Below are 18,508 nucleotides of genomic sequence, written 5' to 3' on the forward strand. Positions count from 1 at the left end.
TAATTAGATTATTTTCGCTCACTGTATTTACCGTTTTATAGTCTGGGATATTGCAGAATGGACAGTTGCTTTGCTGGAGAACGATGATTTATATTTCCATTTTTTATAGGAATACATGTGTTGATGGCTCAGTTTGAACAAAGACATTGTACTGGTTTGTCTGTGCAAGAATGCAAGAAAAGTTCACATTTTATGACAAAAAAAGATTTCGAAATATTTCTAGAGGACACCATGATTCTAGAAGCCTAATTGGCTGACATCTCTGGAATTCAAATGAAATACTTTCAGGCAATAACACCACACCCATGCATTACTAACGGCGTTATTATACTGTTCTCATACGTATGTCACCGTTAACCCAGCCCTCTTCTGACCGGTGGGATTTGTCCCGTAGGCGCATGCCCAGTATGCGCTGTGTGTGACCACCAGTTCTCCATCTCCTCCACTATTCGGCCTGTATATGAGCGGATCACGAGAGAGAGCCGCATACGCTAATGTAGCCGACACAGAGGGTCTCATGGAGCTTGTCAAAGCGGCAGTGTTTTATTTGTCTTTTCGTCCACAATGCACTTTAGGATTTCAATAAGATGTATGTGTGTTTTGAGATAGTGACTTTTCTTCTCGCCTTCAACTTCTACGATTTGGTTCTTACTCAGGGTAAGTCTCCGCTTCGCTTTTCTTATTTCGCTAAACATTACAAACAGTAATTGATATGCCTGTGTCTCTCTAAGTTCATTTTTTGTGCTCTTGGGGTCTGTACTTGATTCAAAACATGCAAGGTATACAATGATAAAGTTCGCTCAAGTGAGAGCAAATCCTTGTAGGCGACCCAAGTTTTCACTGCGCCGAGTTTTAACTTGTTGATTCACTTCTACAGTACGCATCCTGCAGTATGAGACCTGTGAGTAGCCAGCAACCGTTTTAGGCTAGACTGTTTTATGAACAGAACGGACCACACTTTGTGTTTTCTAACGGTACTTTGTATTGGGACGTTTAGGTGACATTTTTCTAGTGTTTCGGAGGGAATACAGTAATGACCCCCCCATATAGGTTTCCGTTGTGAACATGATATCCGTAATTTTCCTTCACATTGTGTCACGCTGGTTTCTACCTCTCATTTCTGACACATTGTATCACGCAAATGGGGAGGGTCCCTTTACCGGTGATGGAACTGCTGCCAGCCATAGCTTGTTGTGTAGACTATTATATACTGGTGACATTACATCATTTAATAGGTGTTATATTTGTTTCTCTTCGGTGCCTTAGAATAGCCTGTTGATTAGGCTATAGTAGATCCTATTAAGGGCACTAGCTAGATATTGTGTGATGTAAAATCTAAACGTTTTACTTATTAGGTAATAACATGGCTGAACATTTGACACCAGGTGAATGAAAGTGTAGCCTAAATCAAATCAAATTGTGTATGTCACGTGCTTCGTAAACAACAGGTGTAGACTATCAGTGAAATGCTTAGGCTGCTTACTGGCGCTGTCCAACAATGCATAGAGAAAAAAAAACATAGAAATATAATTACACGAGGAATAAAACTGCATAGGCTCCACAATGACTAACCATAAATTGCCTATATACACATGGTACCAATACCGAGTCCTTTGATAACGATAAACTGCTAATCCTTCACACCGGTCAATTAGCAAATAGTGTTTAGGTTATGTAGGCGAGACTTTTATTAGGGTTAGACAACTGCCCTTGACTTTACTTTCTCATGCTAATGAATTTGGCAAAAGTGATTGTTTGTTGCATTTGTCGCACTTACAATTTGTTAACCAGTTGGCGCACCCCGGTTTCAATATAACAACAATGTCTGAAGGCAACATTGTAGGCGTACCTTTCTTATCAATAGTCATTTGGCCACATCATTCATTGGTGCGGGATTCCTCAATCTTTACGGATGGGGTTAGGGTGGCAGCAGCAGCTCTAAATTCGCATCTGCCATATGAGGACTTTGATGTTGTGAAAAGTGCTGTGTGTCCACATGCGCTCAGGATGTGGATTAGTTCGCGTAAATATCGCTCTAATCTGTCACACTGTGCATTGAACATGAAAGACGAGACATCGTTTAGAACTGCAGTTAGGACCCACATTAGCCAGCTGGCATTATGAACTGAAGAGAATAAATGAACCTACACATGGGCCGTTTTGTGAAAAGTTCTACAATTTGATAGCGTAGTCCTCGCGCCTTGGGAACATCTGGGAAACGAATTTGGCCCCAATCGTGACCACTGCCGCAAGATAAAGGTTTTCTCATTGTCCCACTCCCTCGGTTATTTCGTGTGAAAAATTCCCTAAATGTTTTTCTCCCCACTTAGCTAAAACTACCTCCCCCTTTCCTTTTTAGTTTATTTTCATGTATGGGCTATTCAGGCTAGTCATCCCTGTTTTAAGGGGATGCATCTGCAACCAATTGAACATCTCCTCAAAGTAAGGCTGGTTTAGGAACATGAGTCAGAATAGAATGGACGGCAGTCTTTGCATCATCTGAAATGTGTGTCATTTCAAGCATGCATCGTTTTTTTGCATCATGTTGTGCCATGCTTTTACAGACAACAAATGTAGTTATTGTTTTGATCTAAGCAAATTCAAATAATAGGCAATAGTATAATAGGTATCATCATTTTTATGCAATGTTTTAAAACTGTGATTGTGTAGCCTACCAAAGCTATTAACTTGGCACGTGGTTATTATTGAAATAAATTAAATAATGGTATTTATTTTGATCTGACTAATTATTCATTTAGGAGAGTAAAGAGCATGTTTGAAAGAACATTGGTTTACATTAATATCAATGTATATTATGTTTCAGATCTGAGACATAACTGAACAGTTTTCATGTTATTAGATTAGGCTCTGTAAAGCATATGTACTTATGTTGACACAACATTGAAGTTGTTACATTAAGGGCCACCATAAATGTCAAGATTGTCAAGTTATACCTGAATGTGACTGGGGAACACACACACACACACACACACACACACACACACACACACACACACACACACACACACACACACACACACACACACACACACACACACACACACACACACACACACACACACACACACACACACACACACACACACACACTCTTATCCCCCCATCCTTCCACCTCAGATGTATGTTCCCCAGTGTGTGTGTAGTCAGTGGAGGGACAGGCCGGCTCTGTGTCCCTTTTGATTTTCCTAATTGAATATGAAAAGAGGGGCGGGACGAACTCCCTCCATCTGGAGGCTGGAGTACAATCAGGGCCTCAACATCTGTTGCTCCACACAGACTGATGGTGTTCAGGTGCTCCTCCAGGGGTTGGAGGAATGTGCAGTGCCCTGCGTGAGCTGCACACCTGGAGCGCACATGGACCTGCTGGTCACACTGGCTATCTTTACGTAACCACAACCACAGACACATAGGTGTAGCACCTCCCATGTGAGGGTAAAATAGTCCAAACTTTAGACACACTATGTATGATTATGTGCTATATGTAGATAATGTGGAGTCAGGCATGCACATTTTTTTTACAAGAAGTTGTTCCCAAACGATAGGTCAGGAGCACTTACTTTTGGATCTTGGCTGAATTCTTTTGGGTTGTGGTGGGCCTTGTGGCGCAACACATTGATTGTGTTTGTTGAAATCCAGAATCTGGGTGGATGACCCAAAAAAGTTGGTCATCAATCATGGTTAAACATTAAGGGACCACCATCCTATGGCCATGTTTGGAGGTAAATACTGAAAAGGCCTATTGTTTACTTTTTGAAGATTGTAATGTGGCAGCAGCAGTGTAATTGATTTTTGCTTCATTGCTTGTGTGTTGCTATGAGTTTCCTAAATGGGAGTGTACTGGGGTTGATGAATTCAAACTGGACCCTGGTGTCGATCAATCCCGCATCCAATTTTAGCTCCGAGGCTACCCATCACCCGGTCTCTCTATTCCCTCTGGTTGTTTTATGAGTCCCTCAATCCTCACAGATGTCATTTAAAACAGCTGGAGGAAGATATTAGCGATGACAAGAACTTTGTTTTAGATATCTAGCACTTCATCCATCATCATTTATCTCTTTAGAATATTGTGTGAAGAATTTTTTTGAAGATTCTTCAATGGAGCAGACTTTTATAGATGCAAGACACAATTTATGGCCTTTGATGTTTTCACACCCCGAGTACATTCTCTTCTGTAGCTGGTTTCTTATGGATCTTGCGTGATGGAGGGACACAGATTTTTGTCAAATAATTTGCCAGCCCAGCATGTGTTAAAAACACACTTTCATGTTTTTATTTGATAGTTGTCGGTCGATTTTCCTGTCTAGTTACTCTGGTAAAGACACTTCAATGAGGGAATCAAATAAACTCATTTGAGCACAAGTCAGTTGAATAAATACAAGTTATCTATCAACCATTGATTAAAGAGAGTTTGGTCTCCATGGATGAGGGGTTATGATGACAATATTAATATTCTCTATTCATTCACTTGTTGATTTGAATAATTACTCAGGAATTTGCTTCTCCTGGTCATATAGTCTATTATGCACTCATACACTGAACAGAAATATAAACACAACATGTAAAGTGTTGGTCCCATGTTTCATGGGCTGAAATGAAAGATCCAAGACATTTTCCTTACGCACAAAAACCTTATTTATCACACATTTTGTGCAAAAATTCATTTACATCCCTGTTCGTGAGCATTTCTCCTTTGCCAAGATAATCCATCCACCTGACAGGTGTGACAAACCAATAATCTGATCAAACAGCATGACCATTACACTGGTACACCTTGTGTTGGGGACAATAAATGGCCACTCCAAAATTAGACATTTTGTCACACAACACAATGCCACAGACATCTCAAGTTTTGAGGGAGCGCGCAATCGGCATGCTAACTGCAAGAATGTCCACCAGAGCTGTTGCAAGAGAATTGAATGTTAATTTCTCCTCCATAAGCCGCCTCCAATGTCGTTTTAGAGTATTTGGCAGTACGTCCAACCGGCCTCACAACCGCAGACCACGTGTATGGCGTTGTGTGGGCAAGCGGTTTGCTGATGTCAACGTTGTGAACAGAGTGCCCCATGGTGACGGTGGGGTTATGGTATTAGCAGGCATAAGCTACAGACAACGAACACAATTGCATTTTACCGATGGCAATTCGTGTGCACATAGATACTGTGGCGAGATCCTGAGGCCCATTGCGAGGCCAAGAGATGCATATCTGCAACCCAGTCATGTGAAATCCATACATTATATTTTCATATGTGCAGACATATATTTTCATGTAGTGCAGACATATATTTTCATGTAGTGCGTACATATACAGTATTTTCATATAGTGCAGACACATATTTTCATGTAGGGCATACATATATTTCGTATAGTGCATACATATATTTTCATATAGTGCAGACATATATTTTCATATAGTGCCGACATATATTTTCAAATAGTACAGACATATATTTCATATAGTGCAGACATATGTTTTCATATAGTGCAGACATATTTTCATATAGTGCAGACATATACGGAGCATATCAAACATTAGGAACACCTTCCTAAAATTTCATATACAGATGTGGTCCAATATATTGGCTGCCTTGCACTTTACAATGGAGTGCAATGGAGCAGAACGTGTGTTTTTCTTCTTCCTCAAAACAGGTTAATGGCTTTTTTTACCCTGGTGGTACCTGCAACTTACAACAAGTAGGATAAATTACACTTGCAGAGAATCACTTGCCTCCAACTTAATTCATTAGAATTTTGAATAATTTAGTCCAGGCCATGTTTTGACTTTGAAGTGAAAAATGTAAATTTCAGTTTAGATTATAATTTTTTGGGTCCTGTGCATCAAATAAAACAAATACACGTGTTAACACCAAAGGTTTTTTCAATTTCAACGTATTTTTGAATAAATAGTGACTTGTACATGGGTGCCATTATATTTGACTGCATCTGTAGTACAAAGGCCTACACATCTTTTTAGTGAATCAGGACACAGAAAGAGTTTTGGTGCGAGGAAACGTCTGTGTCTCTAGTCTCTCCCACATTTCTTCACAACACACTGATCCCTTAATGCCTCCCTGCTTATGTCAGATCGCAATGTATTAATGCACAGGAAGTCACCTTTGACCCAGAGGCATTAAACTCTCCCCTAGAGGGTTCAGGCTGCCAGAGAGGAATGCGGGAGCAGCCCAAACATCAGACAAGAATCCATGACTATTCACCATTGTGTTTGTGTGTGTTTATAGCCCCGATGGTGAGAAGAGGACATCCTAGGCTGAGTTCTGAAACACAATAGGAGAGAATATGAGATTAGAAAGTTCATTTTAGTCTGCTATATTATTGACATTTTCGTCTCTGAAATCGAGAGGTTTGATATTGTTTAAGTTGTTTGGAGAGAAAGGACACAGAGCGAAAGACAAAGCAACCTCCACAAGAGCATCCGCACAGGAAGCGGACTGGCAGGAACCGCTTTTTTTTGGGGGGGGGTGGGGGGGGCACATTGATATTCCACACTTCATCAGTGGCTATACGCTTCAGCCAGGGCTAGCGCTGCTGCTATTTTCAGCTTTGTTTGTTATAGCATAAATACCCCTCCATTTTATCCCTACTCTCTCCTTTGAAGATTGCCTTGTGTTTTGTGGAAAAATACGGGAAGCGGCTTTCGTCGGACCGTAGGACGGCAGTGAGCAGAAAATACAGCCGTCCCATGCCGGCCCGCATCAACACACACTAACGGCAGGTAGCCTAGCGGTTAAGAGCATTGTGACAGTAACTGAAAGGTCGCTGGTTTGAATCCCCGAGCCGACTACGTGAAAAATCTGCCGATGTGCCATTGAGCAAGGCACTTAACCCTAATTGCTCCCGTAGGTGTCCGAGTGTCATCTAAATGACTAAACTGTCAAATGTATAACTGTTAAAGCCTGAAGCTGCTTTGTCAAATCTCAGAGACTGTATTCGCAGTGTCTCAGAGTAGGAGTGCTGATCTAGGATCAGGTCACCGATGCCTCATTCATTGGTATCTAAAAGGCAAAACTGACCTAGATCAGCACTCCTACTCAGAAACACTTTGTGAATACGGGCCCAGATATCCAGTAAGCTAAGCAGAGAAAACAGCTGAATGAAGCAGCTGAACCAACCAAGGCCTCGGCCAGCCCACTAGGTAAAGACAGACACAACACAACACTGGCCTGTCTCTGTCTGCTGCTGGTGCCAAGACTGCAGGATCAAACCGATCTGTGGTGTGGACAGAGGGATTTACTCCAACCACACAGGGCCAGATAGCTACTGAACTCACCCACGCAGTTACTACAGAGGCTTGGGTGAGCACCCGAGCCACAGACATGTAGCAGAGTTTGGCAAACACTGTTTCAGATGTTGACACCTTAAGACAAGAATTTCAATTAGATTGTTATTGTCATGGAGTTATGGAAGACAGTTTGCTGAACTCTAGCTACAGCCTGGGCGAGGTTAGTTAATGTAGCTGTAGCCAGTCATAATGGCTTAAAGATGGCCGTCCCACATTGCGTGTCTGTCAGCGTTTTAGTTGACATATTTTACATTTCAGACAAATATGGTGCAATATTGTTAAAAATGACTCAGCGGTTTGTAGCTTTCTCAGAGCTGATACTGAGCTACTGTAGTGGCGTTTTTTCCCCAGCTCTGAGCTATTGTAGTGGCGTTTTTTCCCTCCTTACCCTCTCCTCCGTCCTCTCTTCTCTTCCCTTCCTTCCATGCCTTTGTTATTAGCCGCCAGTCTGTGCATTGTATAGTTGGGAAGTCAGACTGCATCTGCTGTGAGTGCTAAGTCCTGTGATCTTTCAGGCCAGTCATACGGTACATGTCCCTTTGTATATGCGTAGCAGGGCAGGAAATGGGATGGGTACGTCTTGGCAGATGTCTCCGTCCCGCCAATGAAAGCGGCGCGTCTGACGTGATTGATTCCCGCTCTCGAGTCGTGAGGAGAAGTAAGGGGCATCACACTAGGAGAAGAAGAGGGTGCTTTTGAGGTGGGCAGTGTGTCCCCCTCATGAATGTGTGTGCACACACTGACAGATGGGGTTGTAGGAGAGACTGCACACACTTCTCTCACTGTATTTCTCTTTCACTCACTCACTCACTCACTCACTCACTCACTCACTCACTCACTCACTCACTCACTCACTCACTCACTCACTCACACACTCACACACTCACACACACACACACACACACACACACACACACACACACACACACACACACACACACACACACACACACACACACACACACACACACACACACACACACACACACACACACACACACTGCCTGCCTGGCCAGAAAGTATGTTTTCTCTTGAGTGCCGGTGGAAGGGTTCACTCAGTCTTCAGGCCTTCACAGCAAACACGACCACCTAGCCCCCCTAAACCAGCCACAACATAGAGTGATGTGTCTGTCACCCATCCACCCCAGATGACCAACCCTTAAAAGCCCTTTCAGTAGTCACCACCTCCATTGTGTTTGTGTAACCCCTCGGTGAGGGACCATGTGTGTTCTCTCTGTCCCCCTGACAGTATGGATGGATTACCCACCACACCAGGCCCCATTCCGACTCATCCGTTATCTCCTGGAGTTGAAGATAGCTGTGTGTGTTGTGACTTCCCTCACACTGTGCTCTCCTCTCCCCCATACAGTGCAGTCCATTCTCTCAGAGCTGACTACATACTTACCCAACAGGCTGTTCTGGCTGAGGAAACACTCTGACACCAATACAGGCACTGGAAAGTGTTGGGAAAACATGCTCTACTCAACTATGCTCTGCTCTACTGTCCTGTTCGGTCCTGTCTTGTCCTGTCCTGTTACTGTACATTATATTCTGTGTGTCCTCGTGGTGTCTGTCTGTCTCTCTGTCAGTCTGTCTCTAGGCCTACTATGCTCATTAGCAGCTCCTGGGGCCTCTGACTCCCAGCTCTGTGTATTGCTGATGAGCTCTCCCCACTCCGCACAGCCAGAGCCTGTCATTGTCTATTAAAGGGCTCGCAGCGGGGCTCGACGTGCCTCACTGGCCAATTCATTCCTCCTCCTCCTCCGACCTCCATATATTGTACAACCTCATCGCACCATGCCACCGTCCACTGCTGGCCCATTCATCCCAATAGAAACATAAAGATAACAATGTCAACAAAAAAAAAGATAAAACGCAACAATTCACGAAAAGTGCACAACTAGTGCTGTTGCCATGGCTTTTATCAACTGTCTGCCCTTGGCAACGGGTAATTTGTTTGGCCTCTCTCCGGGGCGAGGAGCACAAAGAGGGGCAGGCGAACAGCCGTGCGGACACAGACGGGTGAGGAGGAGGGCTGGAGGCCGAATGGTCCACTGGCCGCGCCAATTGTGTCATTAAAATGGCAGCTCGTTAAGAGAGGGGAGCGCGGACTTGCGGTCACCACAATGCAGGCTGCTACAGGGCTACTTGGGTTGGGTCGGCTGAAGCTCGGCTCCCTCCCCCTGGTGAGTGCTCCTAGGCTTGCTAGCGGTTGGCGACTAACGCTAACTCACTTTAATGAAGGATGACTGAGGCTGACGTGTTCCACACACGCCCAGCCCTGTCCAGCCCAACCTGCCTCCCTCCTCTCTCCTACATAGCTAGCTGGAATCTCCTCCCTCCTCTCTCCTCCTACATAGCTAGCTGGAATCTCCTCTCTCCTCTCTCCTCCTACATAGGTAGCTGGAATCTCCTCTCTCCTCCTACATAGCTAGCTGGTATCTCCTCCCTCCTCTCTCCTCCTACATAGCTAGCTGGAATCTCCTCTCTCCTCTCTCCTCCTACATAGCTAGTTGGAATCTCCTCCCTCCTCTCTCCTCCTACATAGCTAGCTGGAATCTCCTCCCTCCTCTCTCCTCCTACATAGCTAGCTGGAATCTCCTCTCTCCTCTCTCCTCCTACATAGCTAGCTGGAATCTCCTCCCTCCTCTCTCATCCTACATAGCTAGCTGGTATCTCCTCCCTCCTCTCTCCTCCTACATAGCTAGCTGGAATCTCCTCCCTCCTCTCTCCTCCTACATGGCTAGCTGGAATCTCCTCCCTCCTCTCTCCTCCTACATAGCTAGCTGGAATCTCCTCCCTCCTCTCTCCTCCTACATAGCTAGCTGGAATTCCTCCCTCCTCTCTCCTCCTACATAGCTAGCTGGTATCTCCTCCCTCCTCTCTCCTACTACATAGCTAGCTGGAATCTCCTCCCTCCTCTCTCCTCCTACATAGCTAGCTGGAATCTCCTCCCTCCTCTCCTCCTACATAGCTAGCTGGAATCTCCTCCCTCCTCTCTCCTCCTACATAGCTAGCTGGTATCTCCTCCCTCCTCTCTCCTCCTACATAGCTAGCTGGAATCTCCTCCCTCCTCTCTCCTCCTACATAGCTAGCTGGAATCTCCTCCCTCCTCTCTCCTCCTACATAGCTAGCTGGAATCTCCTCCCTCCTCTCTCCTCCTACACAGCTAGCTGGAATCTCCTCCCTCCTCTCTCCTCCTACATAGCTAGCTGGAATTCCTCCCTCCTCTCTCTTCCTACATAGCTAGCTGGAATCTCCTCCCTCCTCTCTCCTCCTACATAGCTAGCTGGAATTCCTCCCTCCTCTCTCCTACATAGCTAGCTGGTATCTCCTCCCTCCTCTCTCCTACTACATAGCTAGCTGGAATCTCCTCCCTCCTCTCTCCTCCTACATAGCTAGCTGGTATCTCCTCCCTCCTCTCTCCACCTACATAGCTAGCTGGTATCTCCTCCCTTCTTTCTTCTCCTACATAGCTAGCTGGTATCTCCTCCCTCCTCTCTCCACCTACATAGCTAGCTGGTATCTCCTCCCTTCTTTCTTCTCCACTCTCCCCTGCCCAGAAAGGTTTGCCATGTTAACGCTTTACTCTTCTAGCAATTGGCCTATATGTGTAGGGCTACATTGAAATGTTTCTTACAGAATATATATTAAATGCAAAAGCATGGTAGCAATTGAAAGGGAACAGTTTGGAGATTATGGGGAAATGATTAGACCAAAGTTGAGGACATAACAGTTCACCTGACACAAGACTGAAACCAAATCTTACACTGTTGATTTTATGTGCATTTTACATTCACTTTACTTTTCGCTGAATTTGTTGAGAACAAAATCTCAAAATACACTGGATACATTCAGTAACAAGATAACAGTATTCCTGGAAAATGTGGGGTAGGTTCAACATAAGGCAAATAAAATGACAAGGGTTTGAGTGAGAGGACTAACTGGAGTCTCAAAGTGGTCACACACCTCTCCAAAGTGTGCTCAGTTCTCAAGTCATTTCAATGCACTTATTTGAAAGGTTGTCCTATTACCAACATGACTAGCTAAGTTATAAAATACAATGTTACAGTAATAGGCTTTCACAGGGCCAGTCAGAGAAACAGATGGTCATTTTGGTGAGCATAGAAAGGAGTCATGAGTGCATTCAGGTGCGGGTTCCGCAGTGAATTCTCTTCACAATAAACAAACATAGGCTCATTCTGTTCAGAACAACCCAGGGTATGACGCCATGTCATATTGTAACTGTACATCAAACATAGTGATCCTAAATGTTGACACTGTATATGACGTGAGCTTTATGATATGGGTGTTTGGCTTGCTTGTATGACATTAAAGCAGTATTTATTATAATCCTCAACGTCTCATCTATCAAAATACAATTTTCAAAATACAATCTTAATTTACAACATTTCCCTTACTCGGACAACAAAACATTAGCAAAAGTGGCCTAATTAGCGAGAGTAATGGGGGCAACTTCTTGTCACACGTGGTTCTCAAGTTTAGAATGTCTGTCAGTTAAAATCCACACAGAGCTGTGAAGAAGTGAGTGAGCTCTTGCGTCATGTATAGGATGTCACTGTACAGCCTCTGCGTTCCAATTTAGGCGCTTATCAGTGCCCAAATCTGCAATTTTCAACTCGTATTCGGGTAAGAGTGTATTAATGACACCCCCACCCCCATGTCCTGTTGTCTATGGTGGAGTGGCATGTCTCTGGCTATGTGTCAGTTGAGGCAAAGAGAGTAACAGAACAGTCACTACCGTGGTGATACTGTACTCCTCCACTGTCTCGCCTCTCCTCTACTGGACTGGGGAAGACAGAGAGTCACAGACACACAGAGCCAGGATGCCGAGGCCTGCTCTATCTCACTACGACACTGCATCGGTGATGGCATGAATGGAATCCAGAGGCTGTTGTGGCGCCTCCCTCTGGGTGGAAGCCACGGGGCCACGGGGTTCCACGGCCCCATATTGTAAACTGTCCCTACTCCCTCCCTCCCTCTGTCTGGTTCTCATTCCCGTTTGATCAGTTTTGCCGAGGCTGTCAAGTGCCGACCCTTTTAAGTTTTTGGCCTTAATTTCTGCCAGAGTTCAATTTTTCTCTCTGTCTCTCGCTCTGTCGCTGTCTCTGACTCCCTCACTTCAAATATCGGAACATCAAATGCTGCCTCTTCACGTAACTCACGCAAGAGATGAGAGCCGGGCCAACGTGTTCCTTCCCTTCGCTTGCAAACAACTTTGCTGTGTGAAGTAGTTTGGGGAGCAGGGCATGAGGAGTCCAGAGGGGCTGGTCTGTGGGGCGGCTGGTGGGTTGAGTTAGCGTGGGAGGGGGGCATTAAAAGGGTTGGGGTGGGAGTGTGTACTGAGAGAGAGAGGTTGTGGGGGGGGGGGGGGGGGGGTCTTGAAGAGGGGAATTCCTTTCATGTGGCTTGTGGGTGGGATTATTACTATTCCTCTGAAAACAGGGACACAGTAGCAGGGCTAGCTCAAAGTGCTAGCACATGTTACTGGGTTTCAAGAAAAGGAGAGAGAGATGGAGAGAGGTTGAGAGAGAGGGAGATAAAGAGTCAGAGAAAGAGAGAGTGAGTCAGCACCCGGAGACGCCTAGCTCTCTGACTCACTAAAAGGGGCCTTGTGGTTGTGAGTGGCTGGAGAGAGGACCGAGACCCTTTCCAAGTCCCTGCCTACCTCTAATGACAGACCATCTCTGTCCAAGACAACTGCATCGCCAATCCACTTTACTGCACTCACTCACGCTCTGCAGCTCTATATATAGGTCACATTACATGTTGACATGTCTTTTCTGTTAAGAGAAAAGGTGAGTCAGTTCCTGCTACATAGTTAACCAACATGATTCAGGCCGGGGCAAGGTTTGTTTGTGGTGTCACTGGTGTTGTTTGCCGCTATTCTGTTAGCTCCCCTCGTATGACCCATGTCTTCCTCTCTGGTGTGTTAGTCACGCTGCTTCTCTCTGTTTACTCCCAGGCCTTTATAGCCTCCTCATGAATGTGGTGTCATTAGAAGCCAATGGAAACCATCGTAGCAATCTGACAACAGCTTTTGTTTAGCGTGGGCTGTCAGACAGGAAGGCTCTCTCACCTCAGAACAACAACAATGTGACAGGTGAAATTGTAGCGGTGCGCAGAGAGAATGCTAAGGGTTGTCACACTGATGCACATAGACACACACACACACAAACTCTCTCTTTCTCACACACACACACACCCAGACACACAGACACACACACACGTACTTTAAAGGCTACTACTGGGGGTCAAGCCAGAGAGATCTGTGTCTCATTACAAAGACAACTAGGATGGTTCTGGTTTCCATCAGACCGAACCCAGAGCAGGACCCTACCCAGACCAGACCCACTCGGATACATCACAGACGGTCAACGATGCAGCACTTAGACCCTAAAACACTTTCATCCCCACCGCTGCTGTTTGTTGTTCCTCCTTTAGCGTGTCACCGATACGAGATCGACATTAAGAAGGCAAGAGTAAGGAAAAGAAAACAGAATCAAGTTGATGAAAGGATTGAGCCTGGATCAGACATAAATGGAAGGGGAGGAAGAGAGGAGGAGACGAAGACCATGTCTGGGCCGAGATGAAAGACAAAAAGCTGGAGAGAGAGAATTCTGATAATTATGACATTTCCTCAAGGAGCATAAACAGATTATAATATGTTTCTGTAAGAGACCTTTTCCCCTTGTTGTGATTATTATTCGGAAGGCTAGAAGTCTGGCTTGAGCATGTGTGTGAGCTTCCTCGATCCAGTCTTCTCTCTCTCCACCCGCTCTTCTCTCTCTCTCCACCTTCTCTCTCTCTCTCCATCCCCTCTATTTCTCTCTCCATCCCCTCTTCTCTATTTCTCTGGGTCCCATTAAGCCCGATGTTCTGTCTGCTATATGTCCTCAGGTCATGGAATTGAGGTTATTCACTTTCATTTAAGACCACAAACGTCTCTTCTGACAGTTTTATTCCATTTACCAGAAGAAAACGTTCATTGACCTATCATGTAAACTTTTTTTTTGTATGGAACTGAATATTGTGTATGTTTCCAGTCTTGAGCATCTTAAGATGTCCTGACAAAAATGATGCGGTAAAATGCATTGTATCATGCTTCATTGTTAGGCCATTGATGTGTTTGCGTTGGTTACATTGGGGCAGAAGGTCTTGGTTAAGCAGAGACCAACGCTTTCTCAAGAATACACACTTGTTGCTCTGAAAGGGTAGATAATAAGAGCTTACTCCAGATCTGTTTAGTCTGCAGACATTGTTGACCAGGCGCACAAAGGATGAAATAGGTGTATTGAGACAAACACATAAGCTCAGCTGTAATACCCTTTATCAATCAATCGCTCCAGCCCCAAAGCAGAACTGTGTTTTTAAGCCACTGTGAATCCGTTATATTTATGGGTGGATTTCAAGGTGCCGCCCGCCTGGAGAGTCTCTCCGGGTTCGCCAGGGCTTAAGACAAAACAAACTGGGGAGTGAGTGAGTGCTACTGTATCAAAGCAAAGACTTTCTCTGCAAAGACTAACTCCTCCGTGTCTGTCTGTTTCTCCTCCACAGATTCGTCCTGCTGCCACCATGCTGCGGAACTCACACCATGTAGGGAAGCATGCGATCAGGTAAGGGAGGCCACAGACTGAACACACACACACACAGTTTAAAGTAGAGCACAAGAGTGAGAGAACTTTAGCCCCAGCACAATGGTCTCCGTATTATTTGAAGCTCATAAATAATGACTATTTGATGAAGAGCACTGAAATGTATTTTTTTCTCTGTCCTTTGAAGTGTAGCGATGAGCGCTAGAATAACAATTCTGCCTGTCTCCCATTTGAGTTAGGAGCAGGTGAGGGGTCTATCTTCTTTTGTTCCTCTTATGCCCTCTCTCGCTCTCTATCTCTCTCTCTTGCTCTCGGTCTCGCGCTCTTCAGATGTAAGATCTTAATTTGATCACTCTATTGTTTCCGAGAATGTTCCTGCACAGCAAACTTTAGAAAACGTTGAAAAACTCAAATACACTACACATTTGCATTCCCTCTTTGAAATGTTAGATTTGATTTGCCCGAACAAAAAAGGTATCGATCCCTACAAAAATGTCCATGAATTATAATCCACATAATAATTCACATTTCCCGTTGCTGCAGGATTATTTTCCTGCTGTAGCAAACTATCTCAAATTAAGATCCTACATCTGTATCTCTGCATCTTATTCTTATTTATTGTAGTGAAGGAATCTGCCAAAGCAGTGCACAATTTCATGGATCCTTGCCTTCTGTGTCTCACTAAGACATGAAAGAGACATCTGAAAGGCTTTTTATTTTTTATGGAACCGAAAAGGGCAGACCCCTAGCCCATTTCAGTAGGCTATTACTGGTGGCGTACCACCAGCACCACTCTCCCCCTCCCCTTTAGAGAGAGAGAGACTCATTGATGCTGTAGTGTTGAACCACGCTCAGCAAGGTCGCCCTGTCCCCAGCACTGCACCTGCCACTGAGGGGGGAGATTCAAATTATAGAGGGGGGAGAGAAAGTAAGAGAGTGACAGACAGAGAGAGAAAGAAGGGGGAGAGGGCAGAGATATAATGTCCGTCTTGTTCGCGTCCCTGCAAGCGGCTGTGTATCTGCAGAGAAAGTGTTTTTTTTTCAGGGGTGTGCCACAGGGCTCCGTGTAAACAGTGTTCCATTTCTTCTTAGAGGATGACTACCTCTTTGATGAGGGGAGGCCTTCAGTCTCTGAAAGGACAAGGTCATTCCTCTTTGGATGGTTCAGTCTGGCACCCCACATTTATTTATCTTTAAAAGTTGGACTGAGAAAGAGAGAGAAGTTTTATATACTGAACAAAAATATAATATAAATATAAATGCAACGATTTGAAAGTTTTTACTGAGTTACAGTTTATATAAGGAAATCAGTCAATTGAAATAAATGCATTAGACTCTAATCTATGGATTTCAAATGACTGGGAATACAGATATGTATTTTTCCATGTGTTTGATGCCATTCCATTTACGCCGTTTCAGCCATTATTATGAGCCATTCTCCCCTCAGCAGCCTCCTGTGCTCAGCAAACCACTCGCCTACACGACGCCACTTGGTCTGCGGTTGTGAGGCCGGTTGGACACTGCCAAATTATCTAAAACGATGTTGGAGGCGGCTTATGGTAGAGAAATGAACATTATATTTTCTGGCAACAGCTCTCGTGGACATTCCTGCAGTCACCATGCCAATTGTACGCTTCCTCAAAACTTGAGACATCTGTGGCATTGTGTTGTGTGACAAAACTGCACAATTTAGTGTGGCCTTTTATTATCCCCTGCACAAGGCGCCATTGTGTAATGATCATGCTGTTTAATCAGCTTCTTGATATGCCACACCTGTCAGGTGGATGTATTATTTTGGCAATGGAAAAATGCTCACTAACAGGGATGTAAACAAATTTGTGCACAAAATTTGAGCGAAATATGTTTTTTCATGCATATGGAACATTTCTGGGTTCTTTTATTTCAGCTCATGAAACATGGCACCAATACTTTACATGTTGCGTTTATATTTTTGTTCAGTGTAAAAAAGGTGCTATCTATGTAGAACCTAAAAGTGTTCTTCGCCTGTCTACATAGGAGAACCCCTTGAATAACCTTTTTTGGTTCCAGGTAGAACCCCTTTGGGTTCCATTTAGAACCCTGTCCACAGAGGGTCCCACATGGAGCCCAAAAGAGTTCTACCTGGATCCAAAAAGGGTTCTACCTTGAGCCAAAAAGGCTTCTCCTATGGGGACAGACGAATAACCTGTTTGGAACCCTTTTTTCTAAGAGTGTAGGTTGTACGTTTCCATGGCCCAAATTAACCACGTCTTTGTAGTGTTCTGCAGATTTATTTTATTAACGGCCAAGAACTCACCGCACGACAGCTGCTTTCGAAGGTACAGATCTTGGGAATGTTCCAACTGTAAGAAGATTACCGTCCGTCAGTCCCCAGCGTATACCTCAATGTATTTCACCTCACAAATAAAGAATGTGTTATTAGTTTCAGGTGATTCATTCCATGTGGACTTGATGTTCTGGATAGAATGAGTAATGAGGATAAACAGTGAGAATGCATGAACAGAAAGCAGAACAAGCCAACTTTATCACCCTGGTTAGAATAAAACAATAGCAGACACACGGTGGTGTAGATGTCAGTATCATAGACGAGTCAAAAGGACAATGCCGTTCAACAGTTGGGGGCTGAACTCCGCTTTAGTGTAGAAATACTCTACTACTACAACATATTACTCAGATATTACACAATAACTTCTCACGCTGAATCCAACTGTGGTCTTTTTTTTGTGAAGTTAAACAACGAAGGAGTGAAGGAGACCAACCAAAAACAACATCAACTCCCAATTCCCATCATGTGTTTAGTCTTTTAGATTTGCTCTGACTAAGTGGCTATGAATCTTCCAAAGTTCATTTCATGACTGTGCACTAAGCCAGAGAGTGTTGGCAGGCGCAAGATTCTCCCAGACCGTGTGGGAGTCAACCAACAGCTCCTCACCCTGCGTTGATAAGGCCACAGTTGGCAGCTGTCATTGGCCCTGCCATGTTTGTTTTACGTCGCAGGGTCACACGACCTAGAGAGCCACGCCTGAGTGTGAATAGAGTTAAGATGAACTCTTCTGTCATTTGGGGACGATTTCTACTTTTCTCAGGCAAACGTTAGTCTTGTTAATTGAGTGGTAAGTGTAAGCATACCAAATGGCTGTTCTTGTTACGATACTGTTGTTACATGAGAATTTCATTATACAAAACTTGTTTACATAGATTAGAGGTGTCGGGGGAGGGGGGGGTAGATCAGATTTAATATTGCAGATAGATTGTGATTTCCATAAATGTAATTGTCCGCATCATTTCCAATCCCCCTTATACTTTTTGTGAATATATATATATATATATTTATTTATTATTTTCCCCTAACCATACCACCCCTCCTCTAATTGTAGTAAACTAATGGTCAACAACACTTAGGCTTCTACTTCCAGCTTATACATACTATATACATTTTACGGACATGGTATATTTTACATGAATGATCTTTTGTTTGTTTTCAGTCCCATCCTTCAGCTTCAACTCCTCCCATCTATCTCTGACGACCATCCAGTTCTGATTTCTGTTTGCCATATATTTTTCAACTGTGCTG

At 44.3% G+C, this 18,508-nt stretch overlaps 1 protein-coding gene across 1 annotated transcript in view; it reads left to right on the forward strand.

Moving 5' to 3' along the window:
• The first annotated feature begins 429 nt into the window (after positions 1-429).
• LOC124039675 (reversion-inducing cysteine-rich protein with Kazal motifs-like) overlaps positions 430-18,508 on the forward strand; it is a 58,329-nt gene continuing 40,250 nt past the window's right edge. Inside the window, exons 1-2 of the mRNA XM_046355894.1 lie at positions 430-657; positions 14,897-14,955. Coding sequence (XP_046211850.1) covers positions 588-657; positions 14,897-14,955 — 129 coding nt within the window. The 5' untranslated portion in view covers positions 430-587. The remainder of the gene's footprint in view (positions 658-14,896; positions 14,956-18,508) is intronic.

The sequence above is a fragment of the Oncorhynchus gorbuscha genome, linkage group LG07 (genome assembly GCF_021184085.1).
Source record: "Oncorhynchus gorbuscha isolate QuinsamMale2020 ecotype Even-year linkage group LG07, OgorEven_v1.0, whole genome shotgun sequence".
Classification (NCBI taxonomy): Eukaryota; Metazoa; Chordata; class Actinopteri; order Salmoniformes; family Salmonidae; genus Oncorhynchus; species Oncorhynchus gorbuscha.